Source organism: Agelaius tricolor, unplaced genomic scaffold (genome assembly GCF_023055355.1).
Source record: "Agelaius tricolor isolate 1412-34295 unplaced genomic scaffold, bAgeTri1.0.p SCAF_1, whole genome shotgun sequence".
Lineage (NCBI taxonomy): Eukaryota > Metazoa > Chordata > Aves > Passeriformes > Icteridae > Agelaius > Agelaius tricolor.
Window position 1 is genome coordinate 1,127,448 of NW_027269261.1, and position 20,259 is coordinate 1,147,706.

The 20,259-nt window shown below is 43.6% G+C and overlaps 1 protein-coding gene and 1 long non-coding RNA gene across 5 annotated transcripts in view; one reads left to right on the forward strand and one right to left on the reverse strand.

The window, feature by feature from the left end:
* PLCB1 (phospholipase C beta 1) overlaps positions 1-20,259 on the reverse strand; it is a 327,045-nt gene that overhangs the window by 79,597 nt on the left and 227,189 nt on the right. For all 4 annotated transcript variants that reach the window (XM_071439887.1, XM_071439801.1, XM_071440055.1 and 1 more), the window contains exons 11-14: positions 12,532-12,689; positions 9,231-9,313; positions 3,526-3,610; positions 2,868-3,045 (exon numbers count right to left, since the gene is read on the reverse strand). In XM_071439887.1, coding sequence (XP_071295988.1) covers positions 2,868-3,045; positions 3,526-3,610; positions 9,231-9,313; positions 12,532-12,689 — 504 coding nt within the window. The remainder of the gene's footprint in view (positions 1-2,867; positions 3,046-3,525; positions 3,611-9,230; positions 9,314-12,531; positions 12,690-20,259) is intronic.
* LOC139596097 (uncharacterized) overlaps positions 1-20,259 on the forward strand; it is a 58,764-nt gene that overhangs the window by 21,823 nt on the left and 16,682 nt on the right. The window lies entirely within an intron of this gene.

Below are 20,259 nucleotides of genomic sequence, written 5' to 3' on the forward strand. Positions count from 1 at the left end.
GAGCCCAAAACCTTGTATCCAGTTTTCCATTTGGGCATCATGAAACCATGGGGCCAATTCTGCCCTGTCTTCCATGAGTCCTTCCTTGCAGCACCCACTGCTCTGACAAAACCATCATCCTACCAGTGAGAAACAAGCAATCTGCTTACTTAGCAGTATTTAAATGCTGCTCCATCAGGAAGCTTTAGCTCCTTCCAGTATGGGCCTGCTTTTGGTGAAATCTTGCAGAACTGCCACTGCTCCTTCTGCACTGTGACAGAACTTCTTTGGAAATCTTGTTTGCTTACCTCTGTCCATTGTGCAGGAGCAGGCAGGTCTAAGAGGCTTCTTTCCCAAAATTGCAATCTATCTCACAAGGGTTATCTCAGAAATTCTTCTTCTGCTTTGAATTAGTTTTAGAAAATGTTTTTTCCACTGACATGTATTGAAGTCACTTCCTACATCAGTTTTATGGGCATCCTGCAAGGCGTCCTACAAAGCTCAGAATTCTTTCTTTAATTACTGCTGCTATTTCACCAGCACTACACTTTTATATGGTCTTATAACACATCAAAAACGTGGGTTTACTTGAGTTTAAATCTGACCTCAAGCAGTGTAAGACACAGAGAATCTTGATATCATCCAGTATGAATTACCACTTTGTTTTGCACTGCTGTGAAAAAAACTCATTTAGAATCTCCAGAAGGCCAAATCAGCACAACTTTCTCCTGGAGATCAGCAGCAATTCTGACAGGAGCTATACAACCTAATAGAGTACTTTGAGTAATATGTCCAAGCTGCTAAATGTCAGGATTATATTAAGGCTGGAGCACTGAAACACTTAACGTTGGGAAATGTTAAGAATCAGGCTTCTGATTAATTGCATTACTCCAGAAAGAGATTGGTGTTGGGTGCAGAGGAGCACAAGGCTTGCAGAGCACCAGGATGCCACATTGCCAATATGGGGATGTGAGAAGAAGGGTGGCATGGGCACTCTTGGGCTCTGCCCTATGGAAACTCTTCACTACCACAATGTTCTTATAAAACAGGGAATAATTTTTTTAACTGTCCACAGACAGAAAAACTGGCACCTGACTTACAGAACTGCTGCATCCTCATAGCTGTAGTCTCTAGAGCTCTGAATACTTAAAAATTCAAAGCACTCTAGAAAAATGACATTCTGGGTGTTCCTCATCACTCATCCCTGGAGTGTTCTTAAGTTCTGTCAGATTTGTCTGTCCTCAGCTAGAATTGCTGTAATGATATTGCACTTCCCACAGGTACCATTCAGATAAATTCACTGCTGTTTGTCGGCCTGGATACCCCCACAGAAACTCACTGAGGGTGCTCTAGCTAGGATCAAGTGCTGAATGACAGAGAGAGGAAAAATATTGACTAATTGCACTCTCAGAAAGAGGCACAAGTGCTAAAGGAGAAGCAGAGGCTGACACAAGGACTACAAGCAATGTGTTTTGGCAGTCACGGATGAACCAAGTGACCACAGCAATTCTGCAGCCTCAGTTCCAGCATTTTCTAATTTGTAAGTGCTCATCTTCATAATCAGAAGCTGTTCCAGAGGTGATACAGGCATACTAGTCACAGTTAATTTGTAAAATTACACACCCTGTTATGGGATTGACCCTTCTGCCTGGCATCATCATCATCATCTTTATTCACAGCCTGGGCTTTTCCCAGGACAGCTCCTGGAGAGGCCCTGAAGGGCAGAGCTGAGGCCTCAGTGCAGGCCAGGCCCTCAGAAAGCCAAGGCTGTGTTCCCTGCCACTGTCCTCACCCTGGGCTGCTCACAGAAACGGAGAGCTGGGAACACAGGGCAGATTTCAAAGGCTGCAGAGGAGGCAGATGGAACACACACCTATTTTTCTCCTGCTTGGGATTTGTCAAAAGCAAATCAAGAAAATAGTATTAAGTCATCCCTGACACAGGGATGAATCTTGCTTTGAAATCCAAAGCATACTCCAAAGCATGCCCTTTTTATAGTTTCTTAAAAACAACAGCTGAAAACTCTTTTTTGCTGCTAATAGGATAAACAATGTTATCCACAAATGAAGCAGGATTTCTTTCTCGTTAATTCAGCTTGGGGCAAACTGCCAGCAGGAAAATTTTCAGCTCAGTTAATCAGAGTTCAGAAAAAACTACAAACAATGGGGAAAGTTTTTAAATGGCAAATGGCAATGAACTGATATTTCAGCAGAGCTTTCAATTTACTCTGTGAGTTTTCTACTGCTGGGGCATAAAAATATCTGTGCTTATAAGAACACAAAATTTCAGTCTTGATAGGAGAAGAAATTCCAGTGCAGGGAACAGACACTGGGCTGGGAATCAGGATATAGAGACTTCATTATTTCTGCCTGTTTCCATCTCTGGAAGAGAAGAACATCTTATAGCACTTTAAACAGAGGTCCATGACATGCAGGACATCAGCAGGCTGAGCCTTCCCTGCCTGGGGAAAGGGATCTCATCCCTTTATCCTAAACCCTGAGGCATTGCAGACACCCTGCACGTTCTGGGGAACGGGTTCTGTCTGAAAGGGCACCAAATAATGGCAGGCACAGCCCAGAGGCAACAAGGAAAGGAAAACATTTCTATTTGCTATTGGGCTTGGGCACACAGGAAAGGCAGCCAAGGGTGGAGGAGCTGGCAGCTGCCTGTCCTTAATAAGCAGTGCAGGGAAATGTTAGCACACATCAGTGAGCCTGGGTCAATCCATGAGAACTCTCACAGAACAGACTCCAGGATCAAAGACACTTCAGTGGTGTTTCCTGCTGAGCAATCCACACTGCTGCACCTTTCCCTTGCTGCAGCACTGCAAATGGATGGCATTGCATTTGTGCTGGAGGGAGCAGAGCACCAGGAGAGCCAAGTCCTACCTGCTCCAGGGGAGGAAGGCTCAAACATACTGGATGTGTCACTGCAAGTGTTGGACGCTTGCTCCGACAGCTTCTTCTTTGCACTCCCATCTGCTGACTTGTGAGACTTCTTCTTATTCTTCACCAGGATTTTGTACATTAGATCCATAGGGCTTGGGAGAGGAACCCCAGCCTCCAGCTTGCCGGAAAAAGAGGAGAGATTTGTTAGAGCAGCAGAAGAAACAGGCTCATGACAGTTTCTTAGGGAGCATGTGGTACAGGACACTTCTAAGCTCTCTAAGTCCTGTTAAAATGAAACGGATTTTGCACAAGAGGCAATGTCAACATTCAATGAAACAGGGCTACTGAGGGCACTTAAGAAGAAAAATGGTTTATGAAGTGTCTGCAGTAATAACCAAAATAAGTATTAGCTCAGATATGAGAGTCTAGGTTTTAAATCTAGGTTTTAAAATGGCAGCTATGAGGATCAATTGCATTGAAAAGATCACAATTCACTCTATCAGGGCAATCTCTGCACCACAAATGATGCTTAAGTCACCAACAGCTCACAATTCCCTCCTTTAGACTGGAAGGCCTCATATGAGGAGTGAGGCAGGACTGAGACACCCCAGGAAACATCCCCAGCCATTTGTGATGTGCTAACACCAAGGCACCTTACCGGGTACTTCTCCAAGGGATCCATGAGCAGGGCATCTCCAAATATCAATCTGCAGTACTCTGCCATTTTTGCCTGTTGTTTAGGGCTGAGGGGAAGAAAAGAAAGAAAGCACTGAGTCCTACTAACGCTCCAGAGTGACAGCAGCAGTAATGGAGCACCTAATAGCCCCAAACTAGATATAATTTCCTGATACAATAGCTGTGAATTTGTCACTGAGACCTACATATATCATGCAATTATTTCAATTCCTCTGATGGAGTTTATCAAAGGGAACATAGACAAATTCAAGGCATAAGTCAATGGAATAACAGTGAAACAACCATAACATGAATTTCTCTTTTTTAGGCAACACTTTTATTCAAAACTGAAGTATTTTCCCCCTCATGTTACTTTATACACATGCCTGGCATTTTTCTTGCACTGCAGCAGTTCTCACAACATCCTCTGTAAGTAACCTGAACCTCAGCAAACTCCACCTGTAACCAATTCTCCCACAGTGCAGCCAAAGATGAAGTAATTCCTGCATGCCAGTGATGGAAGTTCTAGGACTGAAGGCAGGTTTTACAGCTCAGAAACATTACTCCAATCATCTCAAAATGCAGCTCAGTACCACAGTCACTCTCTAATTTTAGAAAGCTGAGGATTTTTGTTACATGTGCCTGTTTAAAATGCGTGGCATCTGAGCCGAGGCATCTTTCAAAGTTTCCTTTTTTGACACTCTGCTGGGAAGCCTCGATTAAAGGACAGGTTTACATGGCTTAATATAACTTCCTCAGCTCCTGCTAATTAGGATCTGCATGTCATGGAAGAGACAGGGATGCTGTAAGCTGGTATGTTACCATGGAGCTACTTCTCATGAAAAAATAGAGATGGGTATAGAGGAAAAAAGAAAAAAAATGCTCATTTACTCTTGCAAAGCAGGAGTTCAGCCCTGGCTGTGCCCAGCTGGTCAGTGGTTACCAACTCCCAGGGTCAGCATGGCCAAACCAGAGCTGAGAAAAAGGCTGGGTGGCCAAATGACATTTCCATCAGAAAATGTGATTTCCCTGGGATCAGCATCCTGGCTGCCCCTGGAAGCAGAGAGGAGGTGAAGCACTCATTAGCTCAGTCACTAACAAAATATACTGCCAGGAGGCTTTAAATTATTCCCCAAGGCAAGAGCTGCACGCAGTTTAAATCCCAACAGCATTTCACAAATGCTGTGTTTTGCATGCAGCCAATTCTGCACTAAAAGAAGCTAAAAGGCACTTGGAGCTGGGGATGGAAAACCAAGCTGAAGACAAGCAAGCAGCAGAACAAAGATCCCACATGGGAGAAGGTGGTGGAAGAGCGGATCAGGCTGGGACATTGTGTGGGTATTTCCAGCCCTCAGCTACCCAGGGAAACAAAGGCACCACTCCAGCAGAGTGTGCCTGTGCCCTAAATCCAGGGGTCATTAGTGAGCTTCATTTCAGTCTGCTCCACCAGCATGTGCTCTGAACAGATCCATGCTCTCAGAAGCCAGCAAGTTCAAAGGACAGCTCCTTGAATCAAAGGAGGGCATTTACTGAAACTGGAGTAATTAGATGTGACATCATCATCATCCTTACATGGGCACAACTCCAAAAAGAACTCTCCATAGGAAATGAAAAAACATAAAAAGCAAGAGTTAAATGTGTAATAAATTCCCAGTCACCACCACAGCTAGAACAAATTCTTCTGATCTTCTGTGTTTAATTACATGTTTACCTCAAAGAGAGCACAGTGAGAACTTTCATTTTTGCAAACAAGAAAAATGTAATGCAGCATGATGTTGGTTCAGCGTATAAATTCCAATGTCACTGCATCCCAGAGGCAGAAAGTGGGAAAATTATGTGAAAAACCAATAGGTTTTAATACCACAAAAAACCCTTGAGGTAGCAAACAAGGCCAAATGAGGAAAATCTTGACATTTCAAAATTACTTGTCTTTGTGAACTGGACTATGTGTACAAATATTTTTAAAAGCTCCAAAGAGGGGACAGAAAAAAATATAGGAGTAGCAGCATTTAACTGTGGGGTAGATCTTTGTGTTCCCTCTCTCCCTGACATACATACCTGTGTATGTACTGGACAGATCATTAGGAATAGCAGACTACATAGCCCTGTTTTAAGAAGTTGGAATACCCGTTTCTTTGTATTTCCCATTCTTTGAAAATTATGAACCAGAGCAACAGAAACACCAAGTTTTCTAAATCATTATGTTCCCCCAGTTTTGTTATGAAGTCAAACCCCAGGTATTTCTGGGTCCACATCTCCTGTTATGGGAAACTCTCTCAGCATTCGTGCATTGCAGTGAAAACTGGTTGTCTGAAAAGAGCTGACTTGATCTGCTTTATGATTTTCACTGTGCAGACACAGACAGGTGGCACACAGACTTGTTATAGGTGCCCCCAAAATGTGCCAGGGTGAGGGAACATAAAGTAGGAGTACGATACCTGGAGATACAGAAATATAAAGAATATTAAGAAATGTTTTCATGACCACAATTGTATTGCCTGCGCTTTGTTTTACTGTGTTTGTGTCATGCCTACAGTGAAGGTCAACCAGAGGCTCCTTGGCACAACTGCTGCTCCCAACATTACATTTTTATCACTTCTGCAGAGATACTTCCTCTGCATAAGACAAAGGCACAGATGCTTCCCAGAAGAGTCTAAAATAATTCAAAGTGTGGGATGAAAAAGTGATAAAAATCCTGTTAATATTTGAAGCAACAATTCCAGCCAGAAACCAGCAGTATGAATAACTGTAATTAAATTTAATCTTGGAAGCAATCTTATATGGATACTGCTCAAGGATCACTTAACCTTTTTGCTCTGTCATCAGTGCATTTCTAATTATAGAGTGTCTGCTTTCAGATTTGCAGATTGCTTATCGCCTTGCAAGCCCCATTTCAAACACCAAGGTCTCCTTGAGGTCTTCTCAGCATTTTCAGGGCACTCCTCTGCTTTTTTCACAGAGCCACAGCTTGGTTTAGTGGTCTTTTTTTCCAGTGGGCGTGTTTTGACTTCACTATAAAAATGATGACATACATAATATTTTATGTCATCTAAAAGTTACATGCCTGCCTCTTCTTAACTTTTCATTGCATACAAACAGGCAAAAAAATGACACTAATAGTGGAGTTATAGTACAGGAAATAAAATCCTTCACGTGCTGTGGAGATATTGGAGATAAGCCCTTCTAGGAGACACATCAAAGGAAAGCAAATGAGATGATTTACACAATGTGCTAAAAAGTGATTTTTCCCCCAAGGTGGACAAAAAGTGTCAAAAATATTCCCATGAACATAAAGCAGAAGAAAGAAAAATTGTGTTTTAAGTCCAGTGCTGATTAACACTGTCATATCTATGTGATGATGTGAAACTTATTTACCTCAGATAATTGCAGTCTGTTTACAAGCCATGAACACAGGCTAAAACCATATTTTTGTTTAAGCCAATGCCAGCATTTCTAGGGGAGCAGAATTTCACAAACGACTCTCACAGCTTGAGAAGCAGAAAAAATATTTGGTCCCCTAGAAGTAGGAACTGCTGAAACAGGATTGGCTTGACAGCAATTATTAAAAAACGTTGGTACTTGTTGTTAACATTTAGGGCAAAGTCCAGCCTTAAGATCCAGGAGAAAAACAACATTCTAAGGAAATGGAAAGAGAAAAGAAGCATTCCATGAAATTAGGTGAACCTTTCTGTGAGTGACATGACTAATTGCAGATTTCTCCAGCAACTAGTGAAGGAATTAAAGGGTAATTGTGGAACCTGGTAAAATAACTAGAAATTATTTTCAGGCAAAGCAAAATCAGAAAACACACACACTGAATCTGATCATTTACCACAGCAGAAAAGAACCACTAGCAGGAAAGCCTCAGAAAGAGAAAACATTTGGTCAAGGTTTTGCCAACTTGCTTTGCTAAAATCCTGTGTCTTACCAATGTATGGAAAAGGACATCAGAGAGCACACATCAGGTTAATTCCCCATTCCATGGCTGGGGGTTTCTGGAGAGAAAGCTCCAGTGCCTTCCATGGGGCAAGCTGTAAATCACAGGAGTGCAGCAGGAGCCCTGTCTCCTTTCAGTCACATTCCTGCAGTGCCACCCTGCCTTTAGCTCTGACACTGCCTCATCTTGGGATTTTAAAGCCACTTTTGTATACAACTTCCATCTGACAGGAGTTTATTACAGAAATCTTTTTACTTCTTCACCTTCCTAAAATAGAACAGATCACCCTGGAACAGTTGAAGGTTTAAGTCGTGATGACTTTAAAGGAAGAAAAATGTAACCCTTGTGGTTAAAATAATTTAGCTGCTGTTTTTCCTCTGCCTCATGTGAACAGAGTGAAAGTATATTACAATAAATCCAGCAGAATGAATACAAAATATAGTACTTTCAAAAATGATGGTTGACATCTTTCCCAAATGCCAGAGGCTGCATTGAGAAGCACTGTGAGTTCAAACCTACAGGAGCAGGTGAGTGCAAGCCCAAAGGGACACAAAGTGCACCAAAAAGAAATGAGGAGGCCATTAGAAAAGGCAATTAAAGACAGCCTCTGTGTGGGCTTTCAGAGGCAGACAGCAATAACTGAGCAGGATTTCAGTGACTCTTTGGATCACAACCATGTGGCCCCAAAGTGTGTGCAGAGCAAACACATATTTGCCCCCAAGAGGTAAATTTGTACTCTGAGGTATTCAGGTAGTGGAGCTCAGCCCTCTGATTCTAAATTTTTCTACCTACATAATTTTTGATCAGTATTGTCACATCTGTTCTTTAAAAACATTCTTACACAGCTGCTTCTACCAGTTCCTCCCCTTATGACAAGGATGTTCCTCCTAAAAAAATGGAAAAGCAGTTAGCCCACCCCTTTTCCTCTTTCAGAAACAAAAGTGCCAACCTCATTTCTGATTTGTGTTAAAACATTCATAGCTGCTCCCAAGAATATTTTTATTTTACGTTGAAAAAAAGCCCCAAAAAACAAAAGCAAACCCGAAAATTAGTTTCTAAGTCCAAACTGCCCCCAGAAATGTTGGAAATGTTTTCACAGAAAAAAAGACCACAAAAGGGGAAAAGTTAAGGCCCAAGTTGCATCAGTGTCACCCCACTTTGAACCATGTGGTCTCTACATTCAAAACCAAGGTTAATGTTTAAAAAAATCAGAACGATAAAAATAAAACAGATCACTGGGACAAAGCTAGAAGTGTTCTCATCTATTTTTTCTCTTCTTACACAGAAAAATTATCCTTTTCTTGTAACTAAAAAAAAAAAAAAACAAAACTGAAATAGACTTATGCAAACTGTTATTTTTTGGCAGAAATTAACAGTTCCTGGCCATCCCCACCAGCTATTTTGCAGTCCTAGAAGTCCATGGTTCTGGCCTCTAACACGAGAGACAGATCAAAGGCTGAATGTGTTTGTGGCACAGAATAGGGTCACAAGCAGGGGAAATACTGCCTGGTTTTCTCTGGAGTATTGCTGCATTCCAGCAGGACATACTGAGTGAGAAGCTAAAAAATCCCTCTCACAATCCAACTTCCCATCCCAAAGAAAAGATTCTCATTCAGGGAGGTTTTCAAGAACAGGCCCAATTCCAGTTTTGGATAAGAGCTGTTGTTTGGGTCACAAATGCACACACAATTCCATGCCTAGACCTTACAGAAAATGAAACATCAGCCAAGAAAAAGATGGTAATTACTTACGAATCCACATGGTTTTCAAAGGAAAGGAGGATTGGAAAGGGTGATGTCTTAAATGCACATTCAGCAATAGCTTCTATTACTTCCTAAAGAATCAAAATAAACACAGTTACAAACTTAACTCTCTAAAGAAGCGGAGTTTTAGCCTTTGAAGACAGAAAGGACCCAACAAGCTCTGAAATCATTCCCTGAGATCAGACCTTCCTTCCTAAACATCCCAGAAAGCTCTGGATGTGCTCTTGCCACAACCTAATTTTTCAACCTGAACTATGATCGAATCTCCAAAACATCTGATGAGTCTCAAGCACCACATTTCTCCTCAAGAAATTCCTTCTGTCTGCCACAATCAATAGTTTAAATGTAAAGCTTGGTTTTGGTGGGGAGTTGTTCCATGCCTGCAGCTACAGCTTTCATGCGCTATAATAAAAATGCTCTGACAAAGGCAGATCTTCCAAACATCATCAGCACAAGCATCTATCCATAAAATCCTTAGTTCCTCTGGCTCACATTTTAGGTTTTTTTTGTTTGGTTGGTTTTTTTTAATGACAGAAATCCCTTTAAGGCAAAAGAAAGGAAAAAAGAAATCTTTACTCAATTAAAACAGCTGGTTCTGTGGTAATTATCAGAGAACTCAGAAAAGGAAAAGTCCATAAAGTTTCCTGTCAACCCTACAGAAAATGGAAACCCTAAATCCAGTAGAAAAGTCATTTGACAATGATGATTTTAGTGAGGTGCACAATAAATGCACTCATAGTTACAAACTATGAAATGCTTCCCTCTTGGAACAAATCTCTATTCCAGAAGAGCACAGAAAACATTGAAGATTTTTCATATGCTGAGAAACTCTGGAGTTTCTGAGAGCCATAAGGCTGTGCCACACCAAATCATAAGGATGACTAAAACCTAAAAGATGTATTTATGTTAAACAAGCTTTCTCTGGGGATTCCTCTTGTTCATTTTCTGCACTTTTAGAGGCTCAACTGAGAAGCATAACAGCAAGAAATCCACTTCCTAAGAGAAGAGCTGAGCTTCTGGTACATTCTTATGGCCCACTTGTTTTCAACTGCCCTCCTGCTGCAAGAGGGGAAGGAGCCCTGCATGAGTGGGGAAAATAAAATAACCTGGAGAATGAAATTAGGATTGAGCTGATGAGATGTGAGGATGAAGAGCTCAGACACCAGTTCAGTGAAGGCAAATGCTCCATGGGTTAAAAATCAGATGAACTTTGTTTCAAATTCCTGCTCATGACCCAAGCAGTTGAGAGCCATCTCCCTCAACTGGAAGACTTACAGCACTCAAACCCCATGCCTATAAACATAATGGTCAGAGGGACAGAAGCTGGCAGGCCCCAGACTTGGCCCCAGCTGCAGAATGCCTCACCTGGATCAGCTCTGCAGGGTTGAACAGGGGCACACACACAGAGAAGCCAGCAGGCTGAGCAAAATCCTGAGGCTGGGAGAGCCAGCAGACTGAGCAGAACCCCTGTGCCCTGGTCACAGCAGAAGCAGGAGCTGATACATGATTGAGCATTCAAGGCACAAAGTGATCCTCACACTCCTGACACTTTATTCCCTGCCATTTTGCTCCTCCCCAGCTCAGCAGCACTCTCTCAAACCACACTCTCAAACACTGAGTGTTTGAGTGTTGAAAAGAAACTGAGATGTTTCTCCACATTTTTCTGGGTGGATTAAAAAATGCCTGCCCTGAAATGACCTATGAAATACTCCTGAGGAGGTTTAAAATACTTCCCAATATCTCTCCTGCCAGCACAGTGCCAAGGGTTGAACATCTAAATATCCAGGGATAATCCTCGTTCCTGCTAATGATCCTTTTAAAAATCAGATTAACTTTGTTTTAAATTCCTGCTCATGACCAAAGCAGTCGAGAGCCATCTCCCTCAATTAAAAGACTTCCAGCAATCAAACCCCATGCCTATAAACATAATTGGCTTCCCATAAACATAACTGGGAAGTTAATAACAAACGTGCAAGAAGGTTGTTTTGCGTGTTTCTGTGATTACCTCAAATCAGGGAAGAATTAGAGAAAGCAAACTGGAAAAAAAAGAGGATTGTTCTGGTACAAGTGAAAATTAGTGCTCTGTCTGTGGCAGACCTGCTTGCTTTCTTCCCTAAAGAAAGGCACTAGAAGACAAAAAAACCCCACCCAACAACAGGTTTCAAGTATGGGAGAAAGGTTTCAAAGATGCAGCCACATGTAATCCCCACAACATAAGCAAAGTCAGCAATGAACATTTTCCCACGTATTCTTGCACACAATAAATGTGTGCTAGAAATGTATTTCCATGGTGAGTTAGTGTCTCAAAATGAAGAAGAAATATTTCTTCACACTTCAAAAATGATTTCCTGAGGTATCATTATAAGCTGTGCTGACCACCAAACCTAATACTACAGGCAAACACCTCCATTGTGCTCCTCTAACACCTCAGATTAAAAACATCTTTAAGAAGGACAAGGAGATAACAATTTAAGGTTATTGCTAATGGTATGGTCTCTACCTTATACTGTAGAAAAGGAAATGGAAGATGAAATTCAATAATAAAGATATGTTTGGGGTTTGAATGGCACAAATATCCCTTCACAGTCTCCAAAGATGCTGATTTTTCTTTTTCACCCTCCAGTGCTTTGGGTCTGGTCCCAAGCATCAGGGATAACATCGTACACACACTTATTAATTGTTTTTAAATATAATGCCAAGTGTCTGGGTCCTGTGCATGCAGCCTGCCCACCTGGCCATGAGCAGCATATTCTCTGCCCACAGGAATTTAAAGGCTTGCAAATTGTTGAGATCTGGCTGCTCCTTCCTGTCCCAGTTCAGGACTTTTGCCTCCCACTGCCAGTGACTAGGCAGAGAGGAGAAAGGAGTGAACTGGTGTGCTGGTTTCTGCTGACCAAACCCTGTCCAGCTCTGTCCCCTGGCAGTTGCTCCTCCCAGTGCCTCCACACCCCCATTTGTGTCTGTGCAGAGCCAGCTGTGGTGGCTGTGCCTGGTCCTTCAGCCCTGGCTGTGGCTTCTGTCCCCGTGAGATTTGCTGCAGGGACGTGCACAGGAGCATGGACCTGGGCATGGAGCCCAGTGCCCAGATGGCACTGAAAAATTATCCCTTTTCCTCACAGTGCCCTGACCACCAGGAGCCTCTCCCCACGCAAGCTCCAAACGCTGCAACTCTTCTCTCCCAGCCATTCTGTGCTGCTCTGCCATTTCCCCCTGCAGCAGCTTTTGGCCCTCCCATTTCTGCCCGTGGCAGTGATGGCTGTGCAGGAGCAGAGCCCAGCTGAAGGTGTACCTTGAAGGAGATCTCGGTGGTCATGGTGAAGCCGTGAGTGATGACGGGCTCCTCCTCGGCCGTGCGGCCCTTCCAGCAGTCCAGCTCCACGCAGCGGCAGCCCGACAGCAGCACCTGCCGGTACATCTCCACCGAGGAGTTGCCAGCCAGCTGCCCAGCTGCACAGAGCACAGGGACAGGGAGGTCATGCTGGGCCCCAGGAAGGGATAAAACTGATCCCACAATAACACAGTTACAGCAGCTTTGGCCCTTGGCTGAGAGGGGTAACGCGCTCATCGCTCCAAAGAATGCGAACAGCGTGAGAACGCAATGAAATCCCTTTGGCACACTCAATGCCATGGTCTGGATCCATCCCTCTGGCACAGTCAATGCCATGGTCTGGATCCTGCCCTCTGGCACAGTCAGTGCCATGGTCTGGATCCATCCCTCTGGCACAGTCAATGCCGTGCTCTGGATCCTGCCCTCTGGCACAGTCAGTGCCATGGTCTGGATCCATCCCTCTGGCACAGTCAGTGCCATGGTCTGGATCCATCCCTCTGGCACAGTCAGTGCCATGGTCTGGATCCTGCCCTCTGGCACAGTCAGTGCCATGGTCTGGATCCTGCCCTCTGGCACAGTCAATGCCATGGTCTGGATCCATCCCTCTGGCACAGTCAGTGCCATGGTCTGGATCCATCCCTCTGGCACATCTCAGTGCCATGGTCTGGATCCTGCCCTCTGGCACAGTCAGTGCCATGGTCTGGATCCATCCCTCTGGCACAGTCAATGCCATGGTCTGGATCCTGCCCTCTGGCACAGTCAGTGCTGTGGTCTGGATCCATCCCTCTGGCACAATCAATGCCATACTTTGGATCCATCCCTCTGGCACAGTCAGGGTCATGGTCTGGATCCTGCCCTCTGGCACAGTCAATGCCATGGTCTGGATCCTGCCCTCTTGCACAGTCAATGCCATGGTCTGGATCCTGCCCTCTGGCACAGTCAGTGCTGTGGTCTGGATCCATCCCTCTGGCACAGTCAGTGCCATGGTCTGGATCCATCCCTCTGGCACAGTCAATGCCATGGTCTGGATCCTGCCCTCTGGCACAGTCAGTGCTGTGGTCTGGATCCATCCCTCTGGCACAGTCAGTGCCATGGTCTGGATCCATCCCTCTGGCACAGTCAATGCCATGGTCTGGATCCTGCCCTCTGGCACAGTCAGTGCTGTGGTCTGGATCCTGCCCTCTGGCACAGTCAGTGCCATGGTCTGGATCCTGCCCTCTGGCACAGTCAGTGCCATGCTCTGGATCCATCCCTCTGGCACAGTCAGGGTCATGGTCTGGATCCTGCCCTCTGGCACAGTCAGTGCTGTGGTCTGGATCCATCCCTCTGGCACAATCAATGCCATACTTTGGATCCATCCCTTTGGCACAGTCAGGGTCATGGTCTGGATCCTGCCCTCTGGCACAGTCAATGCCATGGTCTGGATCCTGCCCTCTTGCACAGTCAATGCCATGGTCTGGATCCTGCCCTCTGGCACAGTCAGTGCTGTGGTCTGGATCCATCCCTCTGGCACAGTCAGTGCCATGGTCTGGATCCTGCCCTCTGGCACAGTCAGTGCCATGGTCTGGATCCTGCCCTCTGGCACAGTCAGTGCCGTGGTCTGGATCCTGCCCTCAGTCTGTCAGAGAAACAACCCAGCTGAAGGCAGCTCCAAAGCTTCTGATGTGCAGCATCAAATACATGAAATCAAATAATAATAGCAATAATAACAATAACAGCAATAACAACAACGATAATAAACAACAATAACAACTTAGTTCCATAAGATTTTGTTATCCCTTGACCAGCAATGTGAAATTCAGACTCAGGAGAGCAAGACTACATTTTCTCACACCATGCAATGCAGATTAGTACAAGATGAAACAAACCCCCTGCAGTCACTAATGGCATCACCATTAGGTCTCAAATCAATATTTAATATGCTAACCACTGCAATGAGCTGGTCAGTTAAATTTCCCTGATGTGATACTGTATTATGCAGGGAGAAATTCAATTAAACTGTCCTTTTCCAATAATGAGATAATATAAATCTAAAAATTAAGAAGGAAAAACTCATTTTTTCCAAACTTGCAAAGTATTAAAAAAGAAACCCAAACCCAACCCAACCCAACAAAGAAGTCCAGCTGGATTCAGGGAAGGATAGCCAGCCAGGTTGTCTTCATCTGCTGCAACAGGTTTGATTCCAGTCATTCAGATACAAATCTCTTGCAGCAGAGAGGGAACAGTAATGGAAGAATGGCTTTGTGCCTCTTTTAGATGTGAAGAAAATGGATGCAGTTTCCTCCTTTCTAGCAGTCTTGCTGAGAAAATCTTCCTGGATTTCTCGAAGGAAATTAATTTTCTTTTTAAGGAAGCAGTGAGTTCATTTACAGTGAAGATTCTTTGCTGACTGGGGACATGTAAATACTTCATCTAGACTGGCATATACTATAATGCAGATGAATCCTCATTTTATTGTCTCTGTGATTCTGTGTTTAGGTCTTATGCTGGGAAATACACATTTTGGGATTTGCTTCACAAAAAGCATTGTCTGCTTTTGCTCTGTTCTTACCTTGTACTAAAACCTGTGTAGCAGAACCCCTTACTTGCAAATCCCTGTTTACAGTTTCTGTCTGATACATGAGGTGGAGCAATCATAACTACTCCACAAGGTATTAACGTTACTCCTGTTGAAATCCATCAGAATTCTCAGCTCCTGCTGGAACCAGTGACAAATATCTGTTAATAACAGAAGGAACTGGCCAGGGCTGGAAAGCTCTGAAAATCCAAATGGAGTCAGCAAAGTGACAACGTGTCTCTTTCTTTCTTTTTCTGTGGGAATTTAGCTGTTTCCTGTTTCACCTTTGATTATGGCAGATTATCTTTCCTCACACAAAAACCTTTTTGGTGCAACTCCAATGTCTGGGTTAAGTAGTGGCTCTTTTTCTTTGTAGGATGCCAACAAGCTAAGCATAGATCAGGGAATAACAACTCACATTTCCATGTACTTATCCCTGAGCATCTGCTGATGAAATCTTGGCTCTCATAGGGATCCACTGAACTCTACTGCCTAAAAACCCCATTTTCACTTAGAAAACTCCTCTAATGTTGTCTTTCTTTTCCCTCAGAGCACATAGAGTTTAGATTAACAAAGTGTTTCCCAAGAGACTCCTGGTGGTTATCAGTGCTAAGTGTTTTGGGCTCAGAGATCCTTCACCTTCCAAAGTGCTTAAGTAAATCATGACATGCATCATTTGCCACATGACACTTCCCACACCACCTTATTAATAAGGCTCAGACATTTTGGAAGGATTCCTGCAAAGGATAAGAGGATATTCAACCTCCAAACCACACAACCTTCAGAAGGACCCCCAGGCAGAGTGTAAAATGCTAGCACATGTTTAAGAGTCCCAACAGCTTCTTTTTCTGAAATACAGAATATGAGAAACGTTCTCCCAAATGTGGGGGTTTTGCATACATTATTTAGAAATGTCTTCCTGTTTGCATTTAGTTTAAAATACCCATTTTGCATTCTAAAATGTGATAACACAGACACTAAAGGGAACACTTCCAGTATATTTTTAATAGCCTGAGTACAGATCAATTTTTCAATACTGGAAATTGAAAGCATTATGTATTCCCTTCTCCAATACAAGCAGTGTCTACAGTAACACCATGCATAACATTTGCATCCCATCACCCTATGTGAGCTAAGGAGAAATGGATTTTGACAAAAAATTCACTTTTCAGAAAAATGTGATCGGCTAAACAATACCTGACAGGACAGTATGCAAAATGAGCTGGTGCTGACTGATGTGAGGATATGACCCAGGGTTCCCCACACAGAGCACTTCCACACCTCTGGAACTTGAAGCTGCTCCTGTCTCAGGAAGTGCATCCCTGCTGGGCTCATCCACCAGTGTTTTCCCAAGTGAAAGTTATTTGCAATATGTGGAGTTAAAACGTGGTTGCTATCTGTTTAAGATACCTTTCCTCCCCAAACTGGGGGATTTTTGGGCCCAGCTATTGGGAATCAGCTGACTCTCCACTATTCTAGAACCAGAGGCTGGTCTATCCCTCTGTCCCAGCAGTTTCTCCCAGCACAAGGTGCCTGTATCCACCCTTTGCTGGGCATGAACACGAGTTCCTACATCTCCTCTCTCCAGACAAGTCCTGGAGGAGCACCAGTGCCCAGGATCACACACTGGGGGTTGCAGTGTGAAAATCAGAGCCCCACACAGAGCTCCTCACTCCAGCAGCCACACAAGGTGCTGGCAGCTGGGATTTTTTAGACCCAGCCCATTTATCTGAGTTCATTTTGCTCCTGAGCTATCTCCCACTTTTGGCATTTGTTTTCTAGTCCAAGGTTCTGTTAACTCATGCGAAAATAACTGTAAATTTACTATTTCAGATTGGTTTACATGGGAACAAACGTTTGGGGCAAGCAGGACAAGCAGCTCAGACTCCACACTGTGACACCCTCTGCTCCTGCCTGTAATTCAGCCAGAGTCAGGCTCTCAGCCTCCTTGCCTGTTGTTTTGAGCACTTCCCACTGGACCAAAGCAGGACTTTGGTGGTGCCAGCAGCAGGGAGGTGTCCCCAGCTTTCCTCCCCTTCCCTGTGGAACCTGCTCTGGAGGCTTGGAGGTGAGGAAGGTTTCAGGGAAGGGCTGAGTGCAGATAATCAGCAGCAGCAGTGGGACTGAGGAAGCACTGGGAGCAGAAGAGCTGGAGGATGGTGGATGAGAGGTCACAGGCAGCAACAGAGAAGAGAACTGCCCCGGTGAAACATTTTTCTAGGAACAACTGGAATACCAGACTGTAAGCAGGGAAGCACAGGCTGAGGGTGGATGGGATAGTCCCACACTGGCTACATGTGCTCAGCTGAGATTATTGCTCCTTTTAGCCAAAACATGTGTTAAAGGTGTGGGATTTAGTATTTTGCATTTCCCATAAACAACAGCAAATTGTTTGCCCAGCTGAGTGTGACACGTCATCATTTGTCTCTGACTTTGTGTGCTGCTGAAAGAAATGCTGCCCAAAAAAATCACTCCCCTCTGTGCCCACAGCAGGAACCTGAGGTGAGACTCCAGGAAAAAGCAGGGTTGCACTTAAAGGGTTCAAAGGAATAAAGAATTAAATATGATACCAGTGAGAAAAAAAGATGAGACAGTAAAAAAAGTTTCTCAAAGATGACATTTCTTTAAGTTAGCCTAGGTTCACTGCAAATCACTTCTTTCTTCATGGGCTTTTACCTTTGTTCTTAAAAATTACATTTCCCTAAGAAAAAAGAAAGCAGTAACACTTCTAAATAAATAATCAGGACTTGATGTACTGCCAAGGGTTTCTACTAAAGGCTAGGAAAGTGATCAGCATAATTAAAAATAAATTCAGAGTGTGCACATGGTGCTTTTTATGTTATCATGTTGTTTCTTTGTGCATGCTTTTTCTGGTTTAAAAAAACTAACAAAGGGATAGATAATTGGTAGGGCATTAAGCTCAGTAATCATAAAGTAATGCCAGGCTGAATGGTTTTCTTATTGTCCTGATAATTATTACATGACTAGTTGCTGTTTCATGGCCTCAGTCAGGGCAAAGGTGCTTCCAAGGCTTCCCTTCCAGAGCCACGAGCACTTGAGCAGATCCTTCAGACTCTTTTTGGGAAAAGGAACAGCCTGCCACCATTAATTTCATTAACTGTACTTCCTTGTTGGAAGAAAGCAAATGTGAGTGTGATTGCTGTGTCCCATGCAGGTTCAGAGCAAAATCCCAGGCTGTCAGTTTTTGTAAGGCACAGATAAAAATCAAATCATGAGTCCCATTGTCGGCCAGCTGCCACACATTCACTGCACATAATGAACCCACTGAAAGGGAAGGGCCTGTGCTTGGTGCCTGCAATGTGAAAACATGCACTCTAAAAAGGAATTTGAAAGAGTTTCAAACTTCTCTTGCACTATCCCCTGGGTTTATCCTGATTTACTCCCCCCAGTTCACTAAGCTAGGAATATTTTGTCAAATTAAGGCTGAAGATCATGTTTCCAAATATAGCCTCTGAAGTTCCTTGGAAATGCAGGCAAATAAACCTGTAGATGCAATCTGAGATGATTTGCAGACTTTCACATCCAAGTCAAAGCAAGTGCAGCAAGTGTCAAGGTAAATAATTAAACATGTGAGGTCACCTGTAGTGCAGCTAAAAAATAGAATAGGTTGGACTAATCACAAATCCTTAATTCTTCGGGGCTAGGCTTTTGTACCTCTAAACCTTTGGAACACATCTCTGTCCTGACCAGCCCTGATAAAAATCTGTGGTATGGACCTGGCTATAAATTCCTGCTGGTAGAGGGGAGGGTAGTCTTTTATCTCTTCAGATCAACCTTAAATTGCATGGTCTCTAAACCTCCTGTGGGCCTGTGCTTCTCCTTTGGCACTGCAGCTTGACTGTTTTCTTCCGGAATATCTGCATGAAGCTGCAGCATCTGCCTTAAGCACCAGCTAATCCTCAGTGACAGAACAAAGTCCTTACTGGAGGTAAGAGGTCTGCAAAGCATCACAGTTAAAAATTGCTTTTGCTTTGGCCATGTCTTCACTCCACCAAAGGGCATAAGTTTCTGCATATTGGAATCGTGACTTCGAAGTGGCCACGCTGATTTTTGTTTCTTTTAATTCAGAGAAAGAAAATCCCTGTCAAAACAAATGCTTGTGTGACAAGCTCTAGCACAAAACACGTTTCACAGCTGAGATATAAACCCTTGACAAATGGTGTCTAATGGAAACAATGACAGTTCATTCACTCTGTGAAAGCTGGCAAAGGTGCTGGAGAAAGAGCTGTAACAAACACAGAGCAGATGAAAATAACTCCCCTGAGGTCTGTTTACAGTGGGCATCACCAGTGCCTGGGCTTGTTTATGTTTTGACATACTGGCACTCTGAAGGAGCTGGTCAGTTAAGGCCACTCTGTTAATAGCATTAAGAAGCCTACATTACACATAAACCACATTTTTAGCACTCAGTGCAGCATCATTTTTTAAAATTAAACATAATGCTAAGTCATCAGCAAACACGGCAGGACAAAGCAAACATCAAATCAAACAGGAGAGAACCCTCTGTGCACATCTGCTTGCCCCAAACATTTGTTCCCACGTAAACCAAACTAAAATAGTAAATTTACAATTATTTTCTCATGAGCTAACAGAACCTTGGACTAGAAAACAAATGCCAAAAGTCAAATTCCTAAACTGCCTTAGCTTTTCCTAAGTCTTAAAGCATTGTTGACTTTGCTGTGCAAACAACACAGTTCAGACTGTAACTCTAATTAACAGGAGCTTCTGGGTGCTCAGCCTTTTGAAAAACATGATAGCACCTAAAAGTTCCAGCTCAGATGTCAGATATTGTCAGGTAACAGATCTCCCTCCTTGCACTTATGGGCTGTCAGAAAGTTATGTGCCATGCTGGACCTCCCTCATCTCTGAATCACAGCAAATTTCATGGAGCACAGCAAGCTGCCAGATTTCATGTCTATGGGCAAATTTATGAGCTACAGAGATGTTTCCCATATTCTGCTTCGCACACTTGTCCTTCTATCTTTGTTGCCATAAAAAGTACAATGTTCATTCTTCTCCCTGCAGATGGGCCTTAATCTGCAATCCCATTTGAGAGAAACCTTCCAGGGACTTCACTGGGTTTCTGACCAGGGCTTATGTGAACAAAGCAA